Here is a 20,602-nt window from a genome sequence, read left to right on the forward strand (position 1 = left end):
ACAATAGGTTGGATTTGGTGTTGAATCTCGAACAGGTGGGTAACAGGTGGGTAAACACACTCAATTTCTTTTTCGCATAATTTCCATAAGCATATAGACTCTGACCACATCTCGTTACTTTCCATCATCGACTTGTGCACTATAGTTAAAAAAGAACTCTCAAGGTTTGCTCGAGGTAGTTGACTCATCGAATCACAGTTTGTACAATTTCCGTCGAATCCGTTTCACACGGAAATCCTCTAAGGCTATCGACGTTCCACTATTAAAAAATCATCGGCAAACGGTCTGAAAACTAGAAATCCCTGATCCGAGCCACTGTCATTCGACCCACGCGCGCGTGGTATGAAAGTTCCTTGAGGGAAGGACGATCTCGCTGGTCCCTTCGGAGTGTTTTATCGCGTCGCTTGCAATAAGATTTTCGCGTGCAAGAAACCAGCCAGCCAGCCAGTCAGTCGTGGGCGTGGATCCTTGAAGAGGGAACGGAGACTCCGGGAATGAACCACTCGGAAGAGGAACGGTGCGGAGGACAAGGATCAACGAGCGGAAGAGGAAGATCGCGTGGTCGTCGAAGGGAAAGAGAGAGGACTTGCCGGGGAATCCAATCGCAATAGAGTTAAGTGTTCGAGAGTAAAACCTAGCCGAGGCACGACCTCGATTACTCGCCGAGGATTTGTTACGGCCACCTTTTCCGCCGCGTTCTCCACCCACGATTCCGTGGAATCGTTCGGGACTCCTTCTTCGTTTTCGATTCGCCTGAAAGCCGTTCCCTCGCCCCGGAACCTAGAAGGACTTTGTCTCCTTCCATTCGCCTCCATCTCTTTTTTTCGATCATCAGACCAAAGGGATTTCCAATTGGCCGTCGCGTTCGCCCCGCCACCGATTCTTCTCATCGCATTACACCTGTTCGAACAGATTTTTTCCACACATTTCCTCCTCCACTCACAAATCTTGATGACACGGATTTTCTTATGGTCTTTTGAATGCGGTACTCGTATGGTTTTGAGTCTTTACGAACTATCTGCTATAAGTAAAGGCTTTAAAGGATGAAAGAATTTTAGAGATAATTTTTTTGTAGGGCAAAGTCAATATGTACAATTATTTTTATGCATGCAGAATTCGGAGAGAAAGCAGGAAAAAAATTGGCGAAAGGAAATACGCGCGCAAATACATAGGAATTATATAATAATAGGATAGGATAGCACCGACAAGGAGGCTTTGCAGTATCAATTTTATAATCAACGCTTCTGAACACTATTCCTACATATAATTAACCCTCTTGCACGAGGAATGCTTGGAAACAGTGTGAATCTTCGGAACGAATAAGTTTAGATGAAAGCGAGCAGCGAGAGTATTGTGACCGAAGAGCGATAGTGTTAATAACAACTGTAGATTAATAAAATATTCTATATATTTTAATGAACGTGGAAATTATTTACAAGTCGCAGGCAGCTACGTTGATCAGGATAATGTATATGCGTATAATGTAGATTAGATATATCGCGATGAAGGAGTGAGAAAGATTTCCCACACAATCAGATATTTTATAACTAAAAATAGAAGGTCAATTGTTTCGTTCCTCCGAGATTTTGCAGTCGATATAACCGATAATGGCTGCAAAAATAATAGGTAGATCGCAAGATCGATCATTTATCGGTGAGTCTTGTGGATGACCATTTATTATGACATATTTAAATACTCTCTATAACGCTTTGTACTTATCTAGTTAACATGTAAACAGATAAGCATGCAGAACGCTCACCTGACTCCATTATCTCGATTGTAAGAAAAAGCTTTTAATAACTGTATGTAAATTGTAACGATCGAGTAATAACAATTTTTAACTGATCCTTGATTTATACCTTGTCCTATTCAATTATCAAGTCTGCAGTAAGCAACTGTATACAACAACAAAAACAATTTTAAGTACATTACAATTTCTATTGTTTAACTGTGATTAACTCATTCCAGACGAGGCATTTTTTTGGAGATCATACTCAGGAATGAACTTTGTTTTCGTCGCTGCTCATAGGTTGTTACTTTTTTGATATTTCTGGCTTTAGGCTACTTATTTGAACCCTTTATACAAAACTTGCGCTTGTGATACTGTAGACGTTTAAGAGCACTTAGAAAAATTACAATGCAACGATGCAGGATACAATGAAATGAATACTTGCACGCCTAATGGAAAGTTTCATCGTTCACAGTATATATTGCGAATGAATTCTTGAATATGCTTACTCGGAGAACCACCCACTTATTGTTAGAATGAATAAATTCAACATTGTAAATTAGAAGATTGTTTATTTTTTGCCTTTGTATTGTTTGACTGAGTCTTGCTGTAGTTTTTTACCTTCTGATTTCTAAACACTAATATTGCATTGACCCTAGCATTGATGGAGCTATATATACTAGAAGACATACCAAAATATATACTAGAAGGACAACGACATTCGTGAAAAAAGTGCAAAAACTTTCCAAAAGTGCACATTTCTTTCTGCGTTTCAATATGTATATACCACTTCTTCATCTGTCCCTAACATCCCCGTGTCTAAGGCAAGACCTGCTAGGTAGCCGCACTGAGTCCACTAGGAGGCCCAGGACGAAACGTTCTTCCCTCTCTTTTCCTTCCATTTTTCTCCTTTCAGCAACAAGCAAACCGAAGCAATGCGTTTTGGAGCATTTGCAGAGAAGGAATGACGAAACTCCTGATACCAGAGTTGGTGGTAACACTTTGGTTAATTATTACGCAGCTACCACTTGCTGGTCCCAAACATTTAATGACCAAAAACTTGCTGGAAACTTTTCAAATTTATGACAGGATAATTACTATTGAGAAATCAGGAAACGATTAGCAGTATTAAATTATAAAATGCGAGAAAGTCACGTATTATCTAAGAATGCTATATAGACGGTAGGACTAAAATTTTACTTTCTCAAAAACAACATTTATCTATGATTTTGTAATGATAACGAAAAACATAATTTCATGTGAAAATGAAATGCACGAATGCTTCTTGTAGTCTATTATGACCACTCCATATTTTACTCCTTGCAAATAAATCTAACAACTCGGATCTTCTGTAATTTTGAGATCTCCCTCTTTCGAAAGTAGTCGAGCGTTTATGCAATTCTATTCACGTAGGTTCGATTCTTAAGGAGAATTTCGCCGCGAGCAACGCGATTCCTAATCAAAGGCGAGCAGATCTTTAACTGCGAACACATTTTCCTTAGTTGGTTCTTGTTTCGCCGTGAAAATCCTTGGGGCCGTTACGCCGGTAACGATGAGCCCGCGCCGTGGCAGGCTGTTACCACCATGTGCTACCATAATATCGAGCAAAAGTTTGCCTGGCCGGCGAGGGAAAATAATTTGATACGACTCACAGTTGCAACTTGAACGCAGACGAAACTTCGAAGCAATTGCTGCTCCTTTGGTGAACAATTACGATGCCGTTCTTGCGGTGTACGGTAATTAAGTATCCGTGGGTATTCGTTCTTCCTCGTTTTTTTTTAGAGAGCTAGCCTTGATTGTAATGTTGATGAAATTTAACTTCTCAAGGCAAAACTCTACATCACAGGTGGCCAACCTTTTGCATACCATACGCCAAATCTTTTACACAAACGAGTTCAAATACGACACACAACTCAAGTACGAAGTACGAAGAAATCAAGTACTGAAAGTACGAAGATGGATTCAATTATGGCATCTACTTCAAAAGAATAGGTAGGCGCAAGAATGTAATGCGCCATTTGTAATCATTCAAAGCGTCACGGTTTGGCCATCCCTGTCTTTTTCAGATATCTGCTATTCTTAAGTACGTGTCGTTTTTGAACTTTGCACTCGGATGTCCCCTCTGAGAAGAAATAGCACTTTTTCAAAGATGCATGCTTCCACAGTTTTCTATTGAAATGGAAATTTTCTGTTGCCGGTAAACGTTAGCAAGAGCTTATATTGCTAACGTCTGGGGAGGCGACGAATGCAATGGGTTAAAATGGTTTTGATTTGGGATCACTGTGACTCTGGGCAGTCTTGAGAGCCCTTTTGACTTTTCATTTTTTACTTAGTTGTTAGTTGCAGTCTGCCAGGCGTAGAAAAATAAATGCAAGTACACAGTTATTTGTTGAATAAGGTTTTGTTGTTACACGTATATCACATTCTTAAATTTCCCTTTCATAATTCATAAGTTAAGGTGCTTATAAATCATGAAAGTATAAAAAATTTGTGTAAAAGATATTGTCAATAGATTTCGATGGTCTTGAAAAATATTATCAATGTCATTAATTCTGAAAAACTTTCTCCTATACATGCATCCACCTGCCGACTTTAATCTTTGGCATTCAATTTATAAGAAACACTTGTGCAAACTTTCAAGATTAAGAACAACATTGGTGGTGTTATCTAATACTCTCCAAAATTGAGGTACACATTGCTTGAGTACTTTATTTGCATGTTTATGAACACTAATCGATGTAATCTTATCGTAATGGACAGAGCAGCCGTGGAGGTGTATATAAACCACCTGTGAAGCTACGGTAACCATGCACTCAGCAGATTCCACTCGCAGAAACAACATGGTGAGTAGAACAAATAGAACAACTGTTCTGTCTACATATCTCTGATCTTGTACAAAAATTTTAATATGACATAAGAAAATCAAGCTACATCAAGGTATAGTTACACCATAGCCGGTCCACTTTTAATTGAGAATATCTATTTCCACTTCTGGAGCACTTCTCGATGATTTTCTCAACACAAATGTCTCGTCTACTTTCGCAGATGAAATTCGTACTCGCAGTCGTGGCCGTCCTGGCCCTCTCTAGTCCCATGCAGGCCTACAACATTCCCCGTACCGGCAACGGTGCCCTGGCCAAGGAGTTGCAAGACTTCGTCGACGCTATTCCCCTCGACAAGATGGTATCCATCCTCCTCGAATACGTTGCTGAAGACAAAGAGGTTCAACAAGTCCTCGAATACCTGCAATCCGAAGACTTCAAGGGCCTGGTCAGTGACGTCGAAGCCATGCCAGAGGTCATCGAACTGTTAAACTACATCCAGAGCGCTGGTGTCGACGCGTACTATCTGGTCAACAAGGCTAATGCATTCCTCGGCTTGAAAGAGCTGAAGCCCCCAGCGCACCTCGCAACCTACAAAATCAGCGGTGGAGTCCGCGGACTCATCAACGACTTGAAGGCAGTCTTCCCTCTGGACAAGGTTGAGGCTCTGTACAAGCAGAAGATGGCCAACTCTCAGGTCTTCCGTGACTTCATGGCTCACTTGAGCTCTCCTGCCTTCCAACATATCGCCGCCCAGGTCTGCGCCAACCCACACTTCAACAGTCTTTTAGCAACAGCCAAGAAAGCCGGCATCGACGTCGTCGCTGTAAAACAAATCATCGAAACAATCTTGGGTGTTCCACTTAACTGCAAGGTTAACTAAGAGTTGCGATTGATGGTCTTTTATATCTCTAAGGAATGTTGTTAATTTTGTTCAATAAATAAGCATATGTATTAAATACTGTCTTTTCTATTCTTAATTCTGCGATATAACAATCTTGGTATTACAAGATGTTTTCATCGAAAACACTACAAACGTTTACTTTAAACTAATTAATTACTTGTTGTATGATACACTTTTTTTTATGAAACTGCTACATATATCGTTGATTTACTGCTACTACAAGATAAGTACATTTTGCCAGTTTTGCATTAGGTGCATTTAATGCGCATTTTTGTGGGTTAATTATTTTCTGATTTTTATTATTAACCATGCGAATAATTAATAATTATGTTAATAATACCGTAATTTATGTTTTGTTTTCGTATAGTTAGTTTACTGTAGGTTCAAACTTTTTAAACCTCATTAACATAATACTAACGAAGTGCCACTTATTTAATTTTGACAGTAAGCCGACGATATTTGAATTTAATTATCAGTGTAGAATATGAAAAATTATTCAGTTTTCAATTAAGAATAAATAGCAATATCTGTTGCATTTCATGTGCCTTTCATACATATCACATTAATCATGTTTAAATTTTGAGATTTAAATACAAGCTGCCTCCATTTTTTCTTTTTAAAACTTTCACTATACGTAGGTTTAACGCATATTAATTTCTTCTATATTGTTTTTTTCAATATTGTTTCTTTATACTTTTTTATATATTAATATAGTTCTTTTCTTTATACTTTAATGTTGTTTCTTTATACTCTTTTTTACTATTTGGTACATGAATCTACTACCTATGACTCTTCTTTTCTTATCTCCTCTCAGAGATTTACATAATTTCTCTCCTTTCATTTCCTTGCCTTGCTTTCATTGGTGACGTATTATTAATAAGAATCATGAAGACATTCTATTCTTGCCTCTTAAACTTTTTCTTCCTTTTTTTCAGTCTCTGAATGAGGTCATAATTCTTGTCGAGTTACATTAAACCTTTCTTAACTAGTGAAAGAAATCGCATCAATATGATCTATTTTAGATCCAAAGCAAAATTTTGTTGATGACTGTAACAAATGTGGATTAAGGAAGTAAAAGAAATAAGGATAAATTAAAAATTAATTTACACTTTAGTAATATGCTGTAAAATATCTGCATATCTACATAATTATAATCTACACGAATAAAAGTAAATTGATTTTACAATAAAGAATCGAAATTAAGTCATAATTTTTGTTATCTGTTTATTTAGATATTTAAGCATGTGGACAAATGTTTTTCCAAATTTGATATGATTATCAGCAATTATGTACATTACACAAAATGATTTTTCTTTGTATTATAGATTTTAGTAATCCATTGTCAAATGATATGTTACTTATGTAATATTATACAAAATAAGATAAGAATCTCTAGTTCTTTAATCTTTCCAAATTAAGCATTTGCCCTCTGCAAGTAATCATTTTCAAAAAATTTAAATATAACGCTTTAAATATACCAACACTCCTTAAATGTATCTATAAGAGTTACATTTAAAATTCCTATTAAAATAATAGCAATTATTGACTGAATAATATGTGACATTTTTACCAAGAATGAACTTAAGCCACTTTCAAAATTAATAATTAGCTTTATCATAATATTTGAAACAGTCCAAGTCAACAACAGCCAAAATATAATTTAAAATTCTTCAGATTGAAAAACGATATTCAAATCTATATTATATTCCATTGCAACACTTTAGAAACACCATTGACGCGATTTAGGAAATCTTGACTTCTTTAAATCTCTCCAGCATAATCAAAATGTAGAATAGAACTCATTGTACTCCAATGGTATAATAATATATCGTAGTAAGTCCATTATAAATACTAGTTAATGTTAAAGTGGTGTTAATACAATATTTTCGAATTTTCTTAGTCTACCCGAAATAGTAATAAATTCAGTATTTTAAACTTTGAATTCTCATATATTAATACATTATAAAAAAATTTATAGGGTTCATTTCTGAAAAAATGCATCCAGCATATTTTTTACCAATTTGTTATTTCTTCGTCAGAATCCTTTACCCTATCAAAAATAGGCTAAAACAGTAATACAAATATGTCATAGCATAATTAGTTATAATAGAATAATTGAACAGTGACCCCCGCCCTCCTCCCCCCCCCCCAAAAAAAAAATATACAAACATAAGACTTTGTAGCGTCTAGTAACGTGCCATCTTATACATAAAACAACCCAAACCTATAACCAAACTCACTATCAAACGGAAAAACCGTTACACATTTACCTTTAGTTTTAAAAATGTTGTGCAATTATTATAAAACCGCCACCATCAAGAACGTGCTTGTGCGTTCGCGAGCTTTCTGTCTAATTTTAATAACTTCTGCCCTGTGTACTATTACACATTTTGTTCATTTTAAGTTTATTGTACCCTAGTATATACTTATTTTTGTTATTTGGCACAATAAACGTTCGCTAAAACAATGGCAGGGTCTGCTAGGTAGCCTTACTGAGGAGGCCCAGAACAAAACATTCTTCCCTCTCTTTTCCTCTTCCTATCTTTCTTCTCCTACACTACAGCAAACCGAAGCAAATTTAATATTAATTAGACGATATTTTTAATTTCAATCTGTATCATCCGATCATTAGTTTTATCTTTTCTACTAACTAAAAAGCTATACGATTATATTTTATAAAGGAAATGTCTTTTATTTCATCACAGAATATTCTATTCTGTTCATATTCTATCTTGACTGTATCTTTTTTTATTTATGCTTCATTTTTTTCAGAAGAAATTTATCTTTAAATGGTTTTTCCTATGATGTTAGGCCGCTTATTCGTTATATGTATAAGCGATAATAATCACTCGGTGAGACCGTATAATGGATTATCCGCTATGAAAAAAGCAAAGCACAATTATAAACAAAAAGACGAATAAAATAGATCTCATTATGACACACTAAATGGTATTATTTTAGTGGAAATTAAAATTCTTATCAAGAGAAATATATGTCAGAAAAAGAATATATTAGCTAAGCTTTCGATTTATATAAACTTAATCGTAGAATAACACTTCAAATAAAATTCTTTTTATTAAAAATATGATAAATCTTTTAGGGACTTATATGTCGTTGATTTCCTCTGCATTCAATTGTACCTTTTGAATAATCTAGCATTCTGTATACTAACCTTTTTGCTTAATATTCTCATTTAAATATCTACAAACTAAATAGACACTTCCTTATTTTACTGCTAATTTTAATTTTCTTAAATCGAACTCAGTATGCCATTTTTTCTATATCAGAGTCCATCCATCTTCTGAACAAAGTATCTACATTGCATTTATTTCTCATGAGCATATTACACTCACAAGTGTACAAGATTATGACGCCCATAGTCTCCAAAGAGTTAAAGCATTCTATAATACAACACTGTGCACAAACTGTGTACATATTTTCAGGGAATTTATCCTGTTATGTTGTCGACAAACAGACGAGGACATAAACAATACGATATTTGTTCTAGAAGACTCACAGATTTTTAATATTCCCTGATAATCACGTCTAACGATGTGTATCGATCTTTGCAAACGTTCAGTCACAGCTGTTCGAACAATTGAAATCTTATCTTCTTCTCAGGTGATACTACCTGTGCCTCTTCGACTACGATATCGTACATGTATATAAACTGTCTGGCAGAAGTTTTAACAGACACAAGTATTCCATCTTCAGAGCGAAAGGTGAGCAGATGAAACGATACGGAGATATTATTCGCCTTCCGGTCGATCCTCCAGCAATTTCAATCTTGCGTTACCGTGAACCGAAGAATTTAATTTCGATGCTTCAAAAATTTTGCGGGAATTCGTTACCATTGTTCGAACGAAAATATTCAACGAATCCGCGCGCGGTTCGTTAATCCCGCTTTTCTAAACGCGTTAACCCTTCTGCCTCGGTACCTGGAATCAGTACGACTCTCCTCTCGTCCCGTTGATCACGAATAAACGTTTCACATCTTTCTTTCTTCCAGATGAAGCTCCAAGCAGCAGCGTTCACGGCGCTGGTTGCCCTTGCCACCGTCAGCTGTCACAATCTCCCGAATTTCGGGCAGGGACCACTTCACGAGGACATCCAATACTTTCTAGACTTTATCCCATTCGACAAGGTGGTCAGTATTGTTCTACAGTATGCCTCCGAAGACACGGAGTTCCATCAGCTGTTGGAGTACTTCGAGACGAACGAATTTAAGACGATGGTGCAGGAAATCGAGGCGATCCCCCAGTTCCACGATTTTACAGCCTACCTCGAGAAGAACGGCGTTCACATCGATTCGGAACTGAATAAATTGAACAAGGTCATCGGGATCCCGCCGTTCCAACGATACAACGCCGGACCACGGATCACCGGCGGATTGAAGGGCCTGTTCGAGGACGTGAAGAGCCTTGTCAACTACGACGACTTCATTCACGGCTACGTGTACAAGATGAGAACGTCCCCGCCGTTCCGTGAGTTCGTGGCTCATCTAAAGTCCGAAGGCAACCAGAAATTCATAAACGCTCTTTATCAGAATAAAAATTACCTACACTTCCGCTCGATGCTCGTCAGTAAGCAACTCGACATAGCTCTGATCGAGGACATCATCTACACCGTCCTTGGCATCGAATTCCCGGTTGTCGAGAATTCTTACGCCGCTTACGCTGACAATGAACTGTCCAGAGACATCCACGAGTTTACCGATCTGATCGACATGAACAAAATCGTCAGCATCGTTATGTCTTACTTGGACGACGACGAAGTGAAGAAGGCGATGGAGTATATGTACAGCGAAGAGTTCCACGCGTTGGTCCGCAAGGTGGAAGCTTTGCCCGAGTACCGCGACCTGGTGAGATACCTCGCAGACGCTGGTTTGAACATTTACGGTCTGATTCAAAAAGTCCATAAATTATTCGGAATGGAAGACTACGTCCCACCAAAGTTAAGCCTCACACACACGATAGCCAATCGCGGTGGAGTGAAGGGCCTGGTCGATGACGTGATTGCTGTCCTTCCATTGGACAAGTTCAAGGCACTGTTTCAACAAAAGATGCAAAACTCGCCAGCTTTTAGGGCGTTCGTGCAGAAACTACGGTCTGACGATTTCCAGAAGATCGTCAACGCCATCTATCAGGCACCAATCTTCTTGGAGATGAGGCAGAAGGCCATCGATGTTGGATTGAACCTCGCACCGGTCAGAAAAGTGATCGAAGACATGCTTGGAATCCATCTTCCAACACCCACCATGCACTGAACGGACGGCTAACACTTTACACTTGTTATGATTGTTTGAACGCACAATTTGATGATTTTTACGATTCATTTGATACTGTAAATAATTCGAACTACGTTCAATATGTTTGATACTATTGTTTTTCATATTAAATTACGATAACAATTTTTATGCAATGTATTTATTTTCCTGATCCAACAATGGAGAATCTTTGAATCGTAAAATAATTATTATATTCTCAAAGTCTACTTTTTTATTATTTTTCAAAATATATTGGGTTAGCAAGGAAGTATCTTAAATGTGGTAGTGTGAAATAAATCTTATAATTTTATGTACAAGGAATAAACTTTAGTCAATTATATTTTTTTCGTTCTTTTCGATGATCTTGTGACTGATAACGAATATCAAAAGGAAAATAACGTCAACTCAATGTATGAATTTATTTTGTATGTATGGTTTATTATATGATTTATTTTGAAACTTGTGTAAGTCTATTTTTTTCGGAGATTACTTTACAATAGTTAGTAATCAATTATAAAATATAAATTAATTATATCAAATCTAGCAATGCTTCTACTAATTAATCAATATATAATGTTATTATATAAATTTCTTTTAGGCGAATTTAGGCGAATTTAAAATATATTATATTTACAGATCTTTACATGGCAGATGGAAATCTCGCCACTTATATCTATGGAAACTGGACTTACAGCACATTCATAATCAATTTCTTTCATCGGCCATTTTTAAATTGAACAAAGCATTGGCATTTTTTAATATTAGTTACAAATAAAAAGTTTGCACTAAATCAATCACAAATTATGTAATATCTCGTCTTTAAAGAAAAATTGACTTACACCGCTTTCAAAATAAACAGTCCGTATTTTGTATTTCAATGAAAATAGAAATAGGAAAGGATAGCATAAACTATTTTTCTGTACATCCTCAAACTCCCATCTCTTCTGTTCCTGTCTTCCTCAGCATCCACATTTTTCCTCTCTGGTTCCAGTATTTTATCTATTCTCAACCGCCACTTGCCATCCGATTCTTACCCCGTTTAAAGCACTCTTTACCGAAATTTTCCGCGTCAGTCTGGATCCAGCTCTGTATCTCTCTCTCTCTCTCTCTCTCTCTCTCTCTCTCTCTCTCTCTCTCTCTCTCTCTCTCTCTCTCTCCCTTCTCTCTCTAACACGCACACACGTACTTGAGCGCTTATGCTTTTTATGTCTTTCCATTACAACGCGCCAATGGTAAGTTCCAAGGCTTATTAAATTGTAAAAATTTTAACTAAAAGAACGTCGCAAAGCGTTTCCTTTTCCTTAGTCTTCGTTTCTTCGTCGACTCCCACTGGAGAAAGAGAGAAAGAAAGATCGAACCCCGCGGCAACCGAGAAGACGCGTCGGTTGAGACGGCCCTTACTTTCCTTTTAAAAGTTAGCGCCACGTGCTCGAACATAGTCCTCTTTTATTTATCGAATGGCTGCCGCCGCCACTCGAGGCCATTCGCTGCACGCGGTGCTCTTTTGCTTTCTCGTTTGATCAACGAAACTTCCGCCGCGTTAACGAACCGCCACCCCCGGCAAGGGGTGAAATTGATCACCGTTCGAGGAATCGATCGAGACTTGAAACGATCGCTGGCTCGCTAGAGCGAGCAGCTGAAGGAAATCCAATGAGACGTTTCTGGGATTCATTGGAACGACTATGTGTATTAGACTTTCATTTCAGAATTGGCCGAAATAGGTTGAAAAGTAGCAGACGCGTTATTGTTGAAGAATTTTGCCAACCACGAGAGTGATTTCTTCTGTTATTTGATTAGGTTCGTCATTAACTGATTTCTAAATACTTTCCGTTCAGGCTGCTTTATAATTAAATAGTTTTGCTTCTGTTATATACTTAACACCTTTTATAATAGTATAAAAACCATAACTGTGAAGAAAGGGGTGTAGAGCTTAAGATGTACACAAGAGAGTTGTTTAAGATGATAACACAACAAGTAGTTGTTTTACAATTACTGCTAACTAGAATTTCAAATCGCTTGAACGCATACATCCCACGCGGCACAGAACGTGTTAATATATAATTTGCAGATCGCGTAAAATAACGTTTTTACATGAAATATTTCATTTTTTAAGTAATCACCATTTTCGCTCTCGTTTTTGCAAAATCCTATGCTCCAATATTATGTTCATATAAATCGAGGTATTTTAGTGATCCAAGGATACTTTGACACATGTGTATTAAAACTATCATAATTATTTTATTGAAATTTTTGCGTGCATACGTACCGTAAAACAAGAATTCCCATTTGCCCATGCGAATGTGTTAATATAAAATATATTATATAATTTTACATTTTTATATTAAAGATGAGAATATATAATATATAATATATATATTAAAAGATATATATAAGATGTATAGATATATAAAATGTAAAATCTTTTATATATAATATAATATTTTTTCTATATATAATATAACATTATATATATATATATATATATATATATATATATATATATATATATATATATATATATATAAGATTTTACATTTTTATATTAAAAGATATGTTTCAAATAATCGTTCTTAAGTCTTTTATAGTTTTATTAAGTATACTGTTATATAGTATACACATACGCCTTCTAGTTGTTTGCCTGGGTACTAAGAAATACAGCCAATCATTTTTATATCGGTGATAACCGAAGACGATAACTTCGCTACAATCACCGACGAGATATATGAGAGACCACTCGTCTTACGAGATTTTATATCATGCTCTGTATTACCGATCGTACAAAAATTTTTCAAATATTTGTGGGAATTATTATACCGTGACATAAGATTCATAGTTTGAGTTTTGATAAACATTCATTCATTAGTTAATTATTAATTGAATCAACTTACAACCTATTTATCAGTTTTAGAATAACCAAAAGCCTAGCTTCTAAACCAGAAAACAAAAACTTGCCTTGGCCACGAGATAATTACTTATAAATTTAAATATCATTATTCAATTTCCAAAATTTTCTTCAACTCTTGGAACTAACTTAATTACCGATTGAAACTAACTCTATGTGACATTTTCTCAACCGTTACACGGTTTCTTATTCTTTAAATTTAATCCTACCTCTTTGTGCATTCAGTTTATATTTTTTTGCGAGTTGGTAGGTGTTTCCTGTTTCCACCACTTAGACGCTTTCCGAAAATACTCGCCTTCTACTCTTCCTTCTCGGTCAGGATATTTTCACCCCGCAACAGGAATTTCGTGAATTTTATCGTCGCAATCGACGCTGCTGCCGAATATGTGGAACCTAAAAGCCCTAAGTTCCTTTTTTCGCCCATATATATTGTACAACCTATAATCTAATGTAAATTTAAAGTGTATTGAAAATTATTTGTTTCTAACACGTAGTCCTTAGCATGATATCGTTTTGGAGAGATCGGTCTCTCGAAAACGTTACCAGGTATCCAAGTCCACCAACAAGAAGGTGACTACGCAGGGATCCAACTCTAAAACTATAGTCCCATCCACCCTCCATTACATATTTTGCGATCTCGTTACAGAAGGTACCGAGATTTGACTCTATTTGAATTAAGAAAACCGAAATCCATAATACATTTTCTAAACTCTATCAGATATTTAGAAACTGCAGTAGGAAATTTACAAAAGAGATGATGAGAAATGCCATTACTTTACTCGAAGAGAATTCTAGAATTCATAAAGTGATTCTACTAACAGTTTAGAAAAATTAAAGTGTTTCGTAACAGGTTCTACGATATGATAAACTAAATTCTGTTATTCTAGTCTGAAAAAAATTGTTTCGAATTTTGGCAAAATTGGAAACAAAATTCTAAGAAATGATAAGCAAAAGTTAAACGAAAATTAAGAAAAGAAAACTAAGTTGAAGCAAAAATAGACAGAAATTCGAGACCGAAACAAATAAGTTCGCCTAAACTCAAAAATACCAATAAATTTACGCAACATGCTCTCACGTGAATAGACTAATTCCATACCTCTGCGCGAACCACTAGGCAAACCGCACTCAACACGAATCACGAACAATTCACCGCGACACGACTTACGCCCCGATGATACGTGCGGGGACCATCGAGAGTTCAACGAGGCTTAGCGTTAGGACGCATGGCTCATGGACGAAGAACGAACCGCATAGATCGCCCTAAACCGTCTTACGGCAGGTTCGAAGATTCCAGCGGCATGGGGTAGGTAGGAGCTACACGGCTCGACTCCACTATGAGCGCGTCCACTATGCTAGATCCATACCGTAGTCGAGTACCCCATCGTACCAGGGTTGCGAAATCTGGATGAGCACTGAAAACAACATCGATTTGATCGAGTCCCAACGATTCCTCAACGTGACGATAAATCGATCGAGATTTGAGATCATGTGGTATTAATTGTGGAAGCGAACTCACAAAACAATAAAATTAGCATGTCCACTAGTACATGCAGTGCGCGATACATGCAAACGAGTACGCAATGTGATAGTTTGTCGGTATCGAGTAAACGCAAACCGATTTACTGGAGAAGAATTAAAACTTCTTGAGGTAAACGGGAATGATTATTTGTCACTTCGGATAAGAAAATGCATTCTTTTACAATTTGATTACATAAATGTACAATATTTAAGTAGTTACAAGTAAAAACACACGTATCCAGCGATGTACGCAAAAGTGAGCTTAAACTATATTTTATTTTATAATTACATCATCTGTAGTCTAATTTCAAGTTTCAAAGTCCTGAAAAGGACTTGGAAAATTGAAAGTGGATCGCAAAAGATCAACACTAGGACAACTCGCGAATAAAGTGCTATAATTTCTTTGAGAGAAAATAAAAGGTTTGGTAGACTGTAAGGAAAGTATTATAAATAAAAAAAAAAGGAGAATGAATATATTGATAAAAGAGATTTAAATAGAAACAAATATTTTAAACATGTGTAATATTCTCAAAAATGAATCTATGAAATCTTTGTAAGTTCAAAACCTCTACTTGTACGAGAAGTTTACGAATAATGATTATTTTAACTGGTTTCACAGTTCTAGTGTTAAATATACAACTGTACTTAAGTCTAGGTACATAGTCTTCAGCTTGATATCGTTTTGGAGAGTGCAATCTTTCAAAAACGTTATCAAGGACCCAAGCTCACCCTGTGAAAGTGACTTAGCAATAATTACGTGCTTTGAGTAACTCATGAAACTAATAAAACTAATTATTTAATCACGAACCAATTTTCAGTGCGTATTAATTTTTCGTATTTCTGAAGGTTAGATGAATAACAACTTCATTTTATAAATTTTACTTATGTAATTTTGCTAGAGCATATTTGGGTTAGCATCCAACCGTATGTATCCTCTACTGTATTCATATCTTAAAGCTATCACCGCTACTACACCTACACAACCGGATTAAAATTTCAATTGGTTTTAACTTATCATCCAATAAACAAATGTCATCATCATCGATTAATATCGTCCCATAAGCCTCCACCACTGGGCCAATAGTCTCAGATTCATGAGCCTCCACTAGTCGGCTAGTATCCACTGCATGATCCTTCACAATTAGAGTTCATTCCCCCCATAATCGCTCGGCCCAGTATCAGCGCGACGACTAGGTCGCATTCGAGTGCGTCAGCATAATGTTCATAATATTATCCATCGTTTTCTTACAGTTACGGTTAGTTGCACCTACTATTACACCCACTTCGATATTATAGCAGCCTATATTTTATTAATTTACGTATTTCTATAATAAATTCGTTTTTTGTAATATATTGTAATAATTTAAATAATTATTTATAAATTTTAGGCGAATTAAAGTTGCATTTACACTCTTGGAAACTAATTTTCTTATGATATATCAGATATTTGTCTCGTAAGATAATTTTCTATTAATCATTACATTTTTTTAATTGTTAATGTTACAATTCTGCCATCATTAAGAATAAATTGATGGCACATATATTTAAACCTAACGTAGAAAAATTGACATATGTGTAAAAATATGCAATCATTTTTTTATGGTATTATTGTATTACGTTTTATTTTAATCATTCTCTACTTAATCGGCAACGTAGTGTGCGATACCAAAATAATATAAAATGTAGAGCCATTGATCGAACGAGAATAATTTTACAATTTTTGTCCATTTTCCTCTTACTTGTTTCATTTGTTAATTAATAATTTTATTCATGCTTTACTATAGCTACACTTATTGTGATACTAATGTATCTCTGAAATAATTTTCCAGTTAGCATTATGTAAATAAAATAATTAATATCGTAATTAATTTAATGCCAGGGAGCATATTGCTATAGTCGGACTGATTTTAAACCGAACAACGTTAATTTGATATTAAATTTACGTATTAATACAACGCATAGTAAGTGGTTTCGGTTGCTCAATACAACTGCTTATATTATTTGCCATTCGAGATTCTATTCTTTCATCAACGTAATGCGCCGTGACTCGTAAATTTCAATATAGAGGACACCACGTAAATGTTCAAAACAGTAATTCTAATCGCAATTCTTATCATTTACGTTGTCGGAAGATGCTATCATGATTTACATCGATTCGAAACATGTCATAGATAAGTTACTCATCATTTCTACAGTACAAATATGATTTGCATGTAAAAATACTGCTGAGTACTATTTCAAACACGTATAATTCAGCATACCGATTAATAAAATCAAATAATTTACAATTGCATAAGTATTATAATGTACTGCTGTTTGTTCTCCAAAAGAATCTGATTGTAAAAATTGATTTCCAAAAGTGTTTAGTCAGTTTATTCTGTATCAGAGATATGTAGCAACGGAAAGAGATCAAAATACTGACATTTGTGCATATTATTATGTATCTTACTAGCTAGAAATTACTGTTAAGTAGTCCAATAATAAATATGCTTATTAGAATGAACAAATTGAACTTAATTCAGATATTTGCAGATGATACAAGTTTGTTTGAATTCACGCACATATTTGTTTGAATACATAGGATAGCTCATTTTTACTACTGATTTTAGTTTTAAGTATCTCTACGGGAAAGGCATAAAAGTGGATATCATATAGCTTTACATCAATAATTCACAGTTAAATGTTAACATTATATCATAGTCAAATTTCTAAACAAAGGCCGTTTTGTTTTAATTTTGGTAATCGTTGTAAAGAAATAAAGAACGAAGTCCTTTTAGTATGCACTGGAAAAAGATAGAACAAGTCGTAAAGAGTGCGCAGAGTGAACCTTATTATACAATTCTTTTTATCTTAAATACATTCGAGGCGGGCAACATGTCATTTGTGTTGTGATTTTCCGAAGCAAAACGGTACACAATATACCGTATGTGTTTTGACATTAAACTTGAATTATCACTGATTGGTAAAAGAGAAGTCGTGCGGATAAGATCACACACGGTGAGTTATCAATGTATAATAAGTATTAAAATTAATAACAGAATGGAAAATTGATATATTGCAAACAAATTTTCGACTAAAAATAATTAATATAAACGGGAAACGAATTTTCACTGCTGAAGATGGTCTCCAAAAAATGCCTCCTTTCGAATGGGTAATAAATAACGTTTAAATTACGTTATTTCACAATGCCAAAATAAAATTCATTGATAAGTTATAAACCATATTCTTATATAAAATGAACAGAAAATATAATGAATTTATCTCGAATATTCACAATGAACACATGTTTGTTATCCGTCGAAAGAAAAATGAAAAATAGTATTAGATACGCAGCATTGACCGATTAGATCAGATACCATAGTATACAATCCTTTCGAAGAATACTTTACTATCCAATACAACTACTGCTATAACAATTATCGCTACCTCTTCTTATAATGTTACGTTTTTAATTTTAATGTTTTTATATCGTGAACGTGGAACAACGCGAAGATAATAGTTACGTGACAGAACGATATCTTCGAAGCACGTGTTGAAGAAGCAGTTAAACGGAAAATATGAATTCGATTGAGGAATTAGGCACTCAAAAGCGTCACGATGAAATCGCGCTAGAGGAAAATTACGAAAACTAACGACAATGTCTAATGCGGTTCTTCATTTTGTAGATTAAATTTTAATCGTTATCTATATCGTTGAATCTAATTGATTAGGTCATTATATTTATATTAGTCAATATAAAGAAAAGAATATATTTAGCAATTTTAGTCAAAATTGAAGCATGTAATTAGTTTCCTTCACACATCTAAATCAGTCTAAATCAATTTTAAAAATTAGTGAAACATGGCGTATGTCTCGTTTTTTCTCCTTATGCTTTAGAATTTGTAAAAAAAAATGAAGCAACAATATAACAATTTTTACAATTGAAAAAACTATAAAATTGCCGTATCGAATATTCAAAGCACTATAGACCTCGCGCTGTGCTATCTAACCATAGATTCGTCAGTATTTTTCCAAAAGAACTGTCTAATAATTATTTTCGTACTTTTTCACAACGGATATGAACGTAGCTTTTAGCTGTTAAACGAGATTCATAAAAATGCGTCGACTTCATGGTCCTTCAGCACAAATAAAAACGTGACATATCACGCGCGTAATCTTCGCGATGGCTGGTCCAGTTAAATTCTCCGGATAAAGCAAATTCAAATTTTACGCGATACTATTACCTTGTAACCTACATTATTATTACAATTTAAGTCCACGCGCGCGTTAAAGTATATCTCTTCTTTAATAATCAGCTTTCGGCTAGCCTGTTCGTCGAAGAACGCGTAAAACGTAAAACTTTCGAAAGGCATGTTAGTCGACGTATGATGGCTCAGCGAATCTACGCTCCGAACAAGATTCTGCTATTCCTGGCACCTTAAACGTGCGAACTTTCTTCAGAGTCGTAAGTTACTCGCTAGCGTCAAGTTCCGTACACTTGTAGCGTTTCTCGCAGCTCTCCAACTTACTTTTAACAATTCCAACAGGATAGTACTCACCGATATCAGAAACAATTCCGGCGAATTACACGCGAAAAGTATCCTCCCGAGTTATACGATGAATCCATACTAAGCCAACTACGAGGACCATCCTTTCGAAAGAAATGAACCCACAAATTATGATGATAGGCGTGGTGGCTGCTGCTTCCGTCGCTTTTCTAGGACTTCTCGCGTATCGTATCAAAGCTCGATCGAGCGATCTTGAACTATCGCTGCTGCCACCGCTCGAAGACAACAGTTCCCTCGAGGACGACCTCAAAGACGTTCTCGCGTTCGTGCCAATGAAAGAGGTGCAGCAGATCGTCGAAAGATACATGAAATACGACGCCCAGATCGGGGACACGGTGAGCTTTGTGGACGACCAGAAGAGATTCATTCTGCGCGAATTCCAGAAGATGCCACAGGCGAACAACCTGATCGACTTCCTGCGACGCAACGGCCTCGACGTCGATTCCTGGCAGGACAAGATCCGGGGCTTCTGGAAGACGGCACCCAAGTTCGTCAGGTACGATCCGAGCGTTGCAGCTGGCGGTTTGACCGTGATGATCAATAAGATCCTGGAGACGATGCCGTTGGACGAGCTACACGAGCTGCTGCGGCAGAAGGTTAAATACTCGGCGAGCTTCCGCAGGTTCCTGTGCATGCTCAAGTCTAAGGACTTCCGAGAGTTCTGCGACGCGCTCGAGAATAGCGACGTGCTGCATCATCATTATTTCTGGGCAAAAGAGGGTGGTTTGGAGATCACGTTCGCCATCGAGCTGTTCAACGAGCTCTATGTCTATCTCACGCAAACGTTGGTCTGTTAAACATTGATGGCAATTTTGTACAATAGCGAGAAATAAATTGTGCTATATAGTATAATGTTTGTGGTATTTGTTTGAGCGTGAGCAAAGTATATTATTTTATATTTTGAGAGAAACTTT

The 20,602-nt window shown here is 36.0% G+C and overlaps 4 protein-coding genes across 4 annotated transcripts in view; 3 read left to right on the plus strand and 1 right to left on the minus strand.

Moving 5' to 3' along the window:
• LOC143429936 (Krueppel-like factor 6) overlaps nt 1–20,602 on the plus strand; it is a 519,442-nt gene that overhangs the window by 350,138 nt on the left and 148,702 nt on the right. The window lies entirely within an intron of this gene.
• Nucleotides 1–20,602, minus strand: part of LOC143429937 (uncharacterized) — an 82,799-nt gene that overhangs the window by 6,259 nt on the left and 55,938 nt on the right. The window lies entirely within an intron of this gene.
• On the plus strand, nt 4,530–10,742 carry LOC143429926 (uncharacterized). The gene is made up of 3 exons (XM_076905780.1): nt 4,530–4,572; nt 4,775–5,425; nt 9,456–10,742. The coding sequence occupies exons 1-3, from the start codon at nt 4,537–4,539 to the stop codon at nt 10,719–10,721; spliced, it is 1,953 nt and encodes a 650-aa protein (XP_076761895.1). The 5' UTR covers nt 4,530–4,536; the 3' UTR covers nt 10,722–10,742.
• LOC143429927 (protein G12) lies at nt 19,784–20,485 on the plus strand. The gene has a single exon (XM_076905781.1). The coding sequence runs from the start codon at nt 19,784–19,786 to the stop codon at nt 20,483–20,485; it is 702 nt and encodes a 233-aa protein (XP_076761896.1).

This window comes from Xylocopa sonorina, chromosome 12 (genome assembly GCF_050948175.1).
Source record: "Xylocopa sonorina isolate GNS202 chromosome 12, iyXylSono1_principal, whole genome shotgun sequence".
NCBI lineage: Eukaryota > Metazoa > Arthropoda > Insecta > Hymenoptera > Apidae > Xylocopa > Xylocopa sonorina.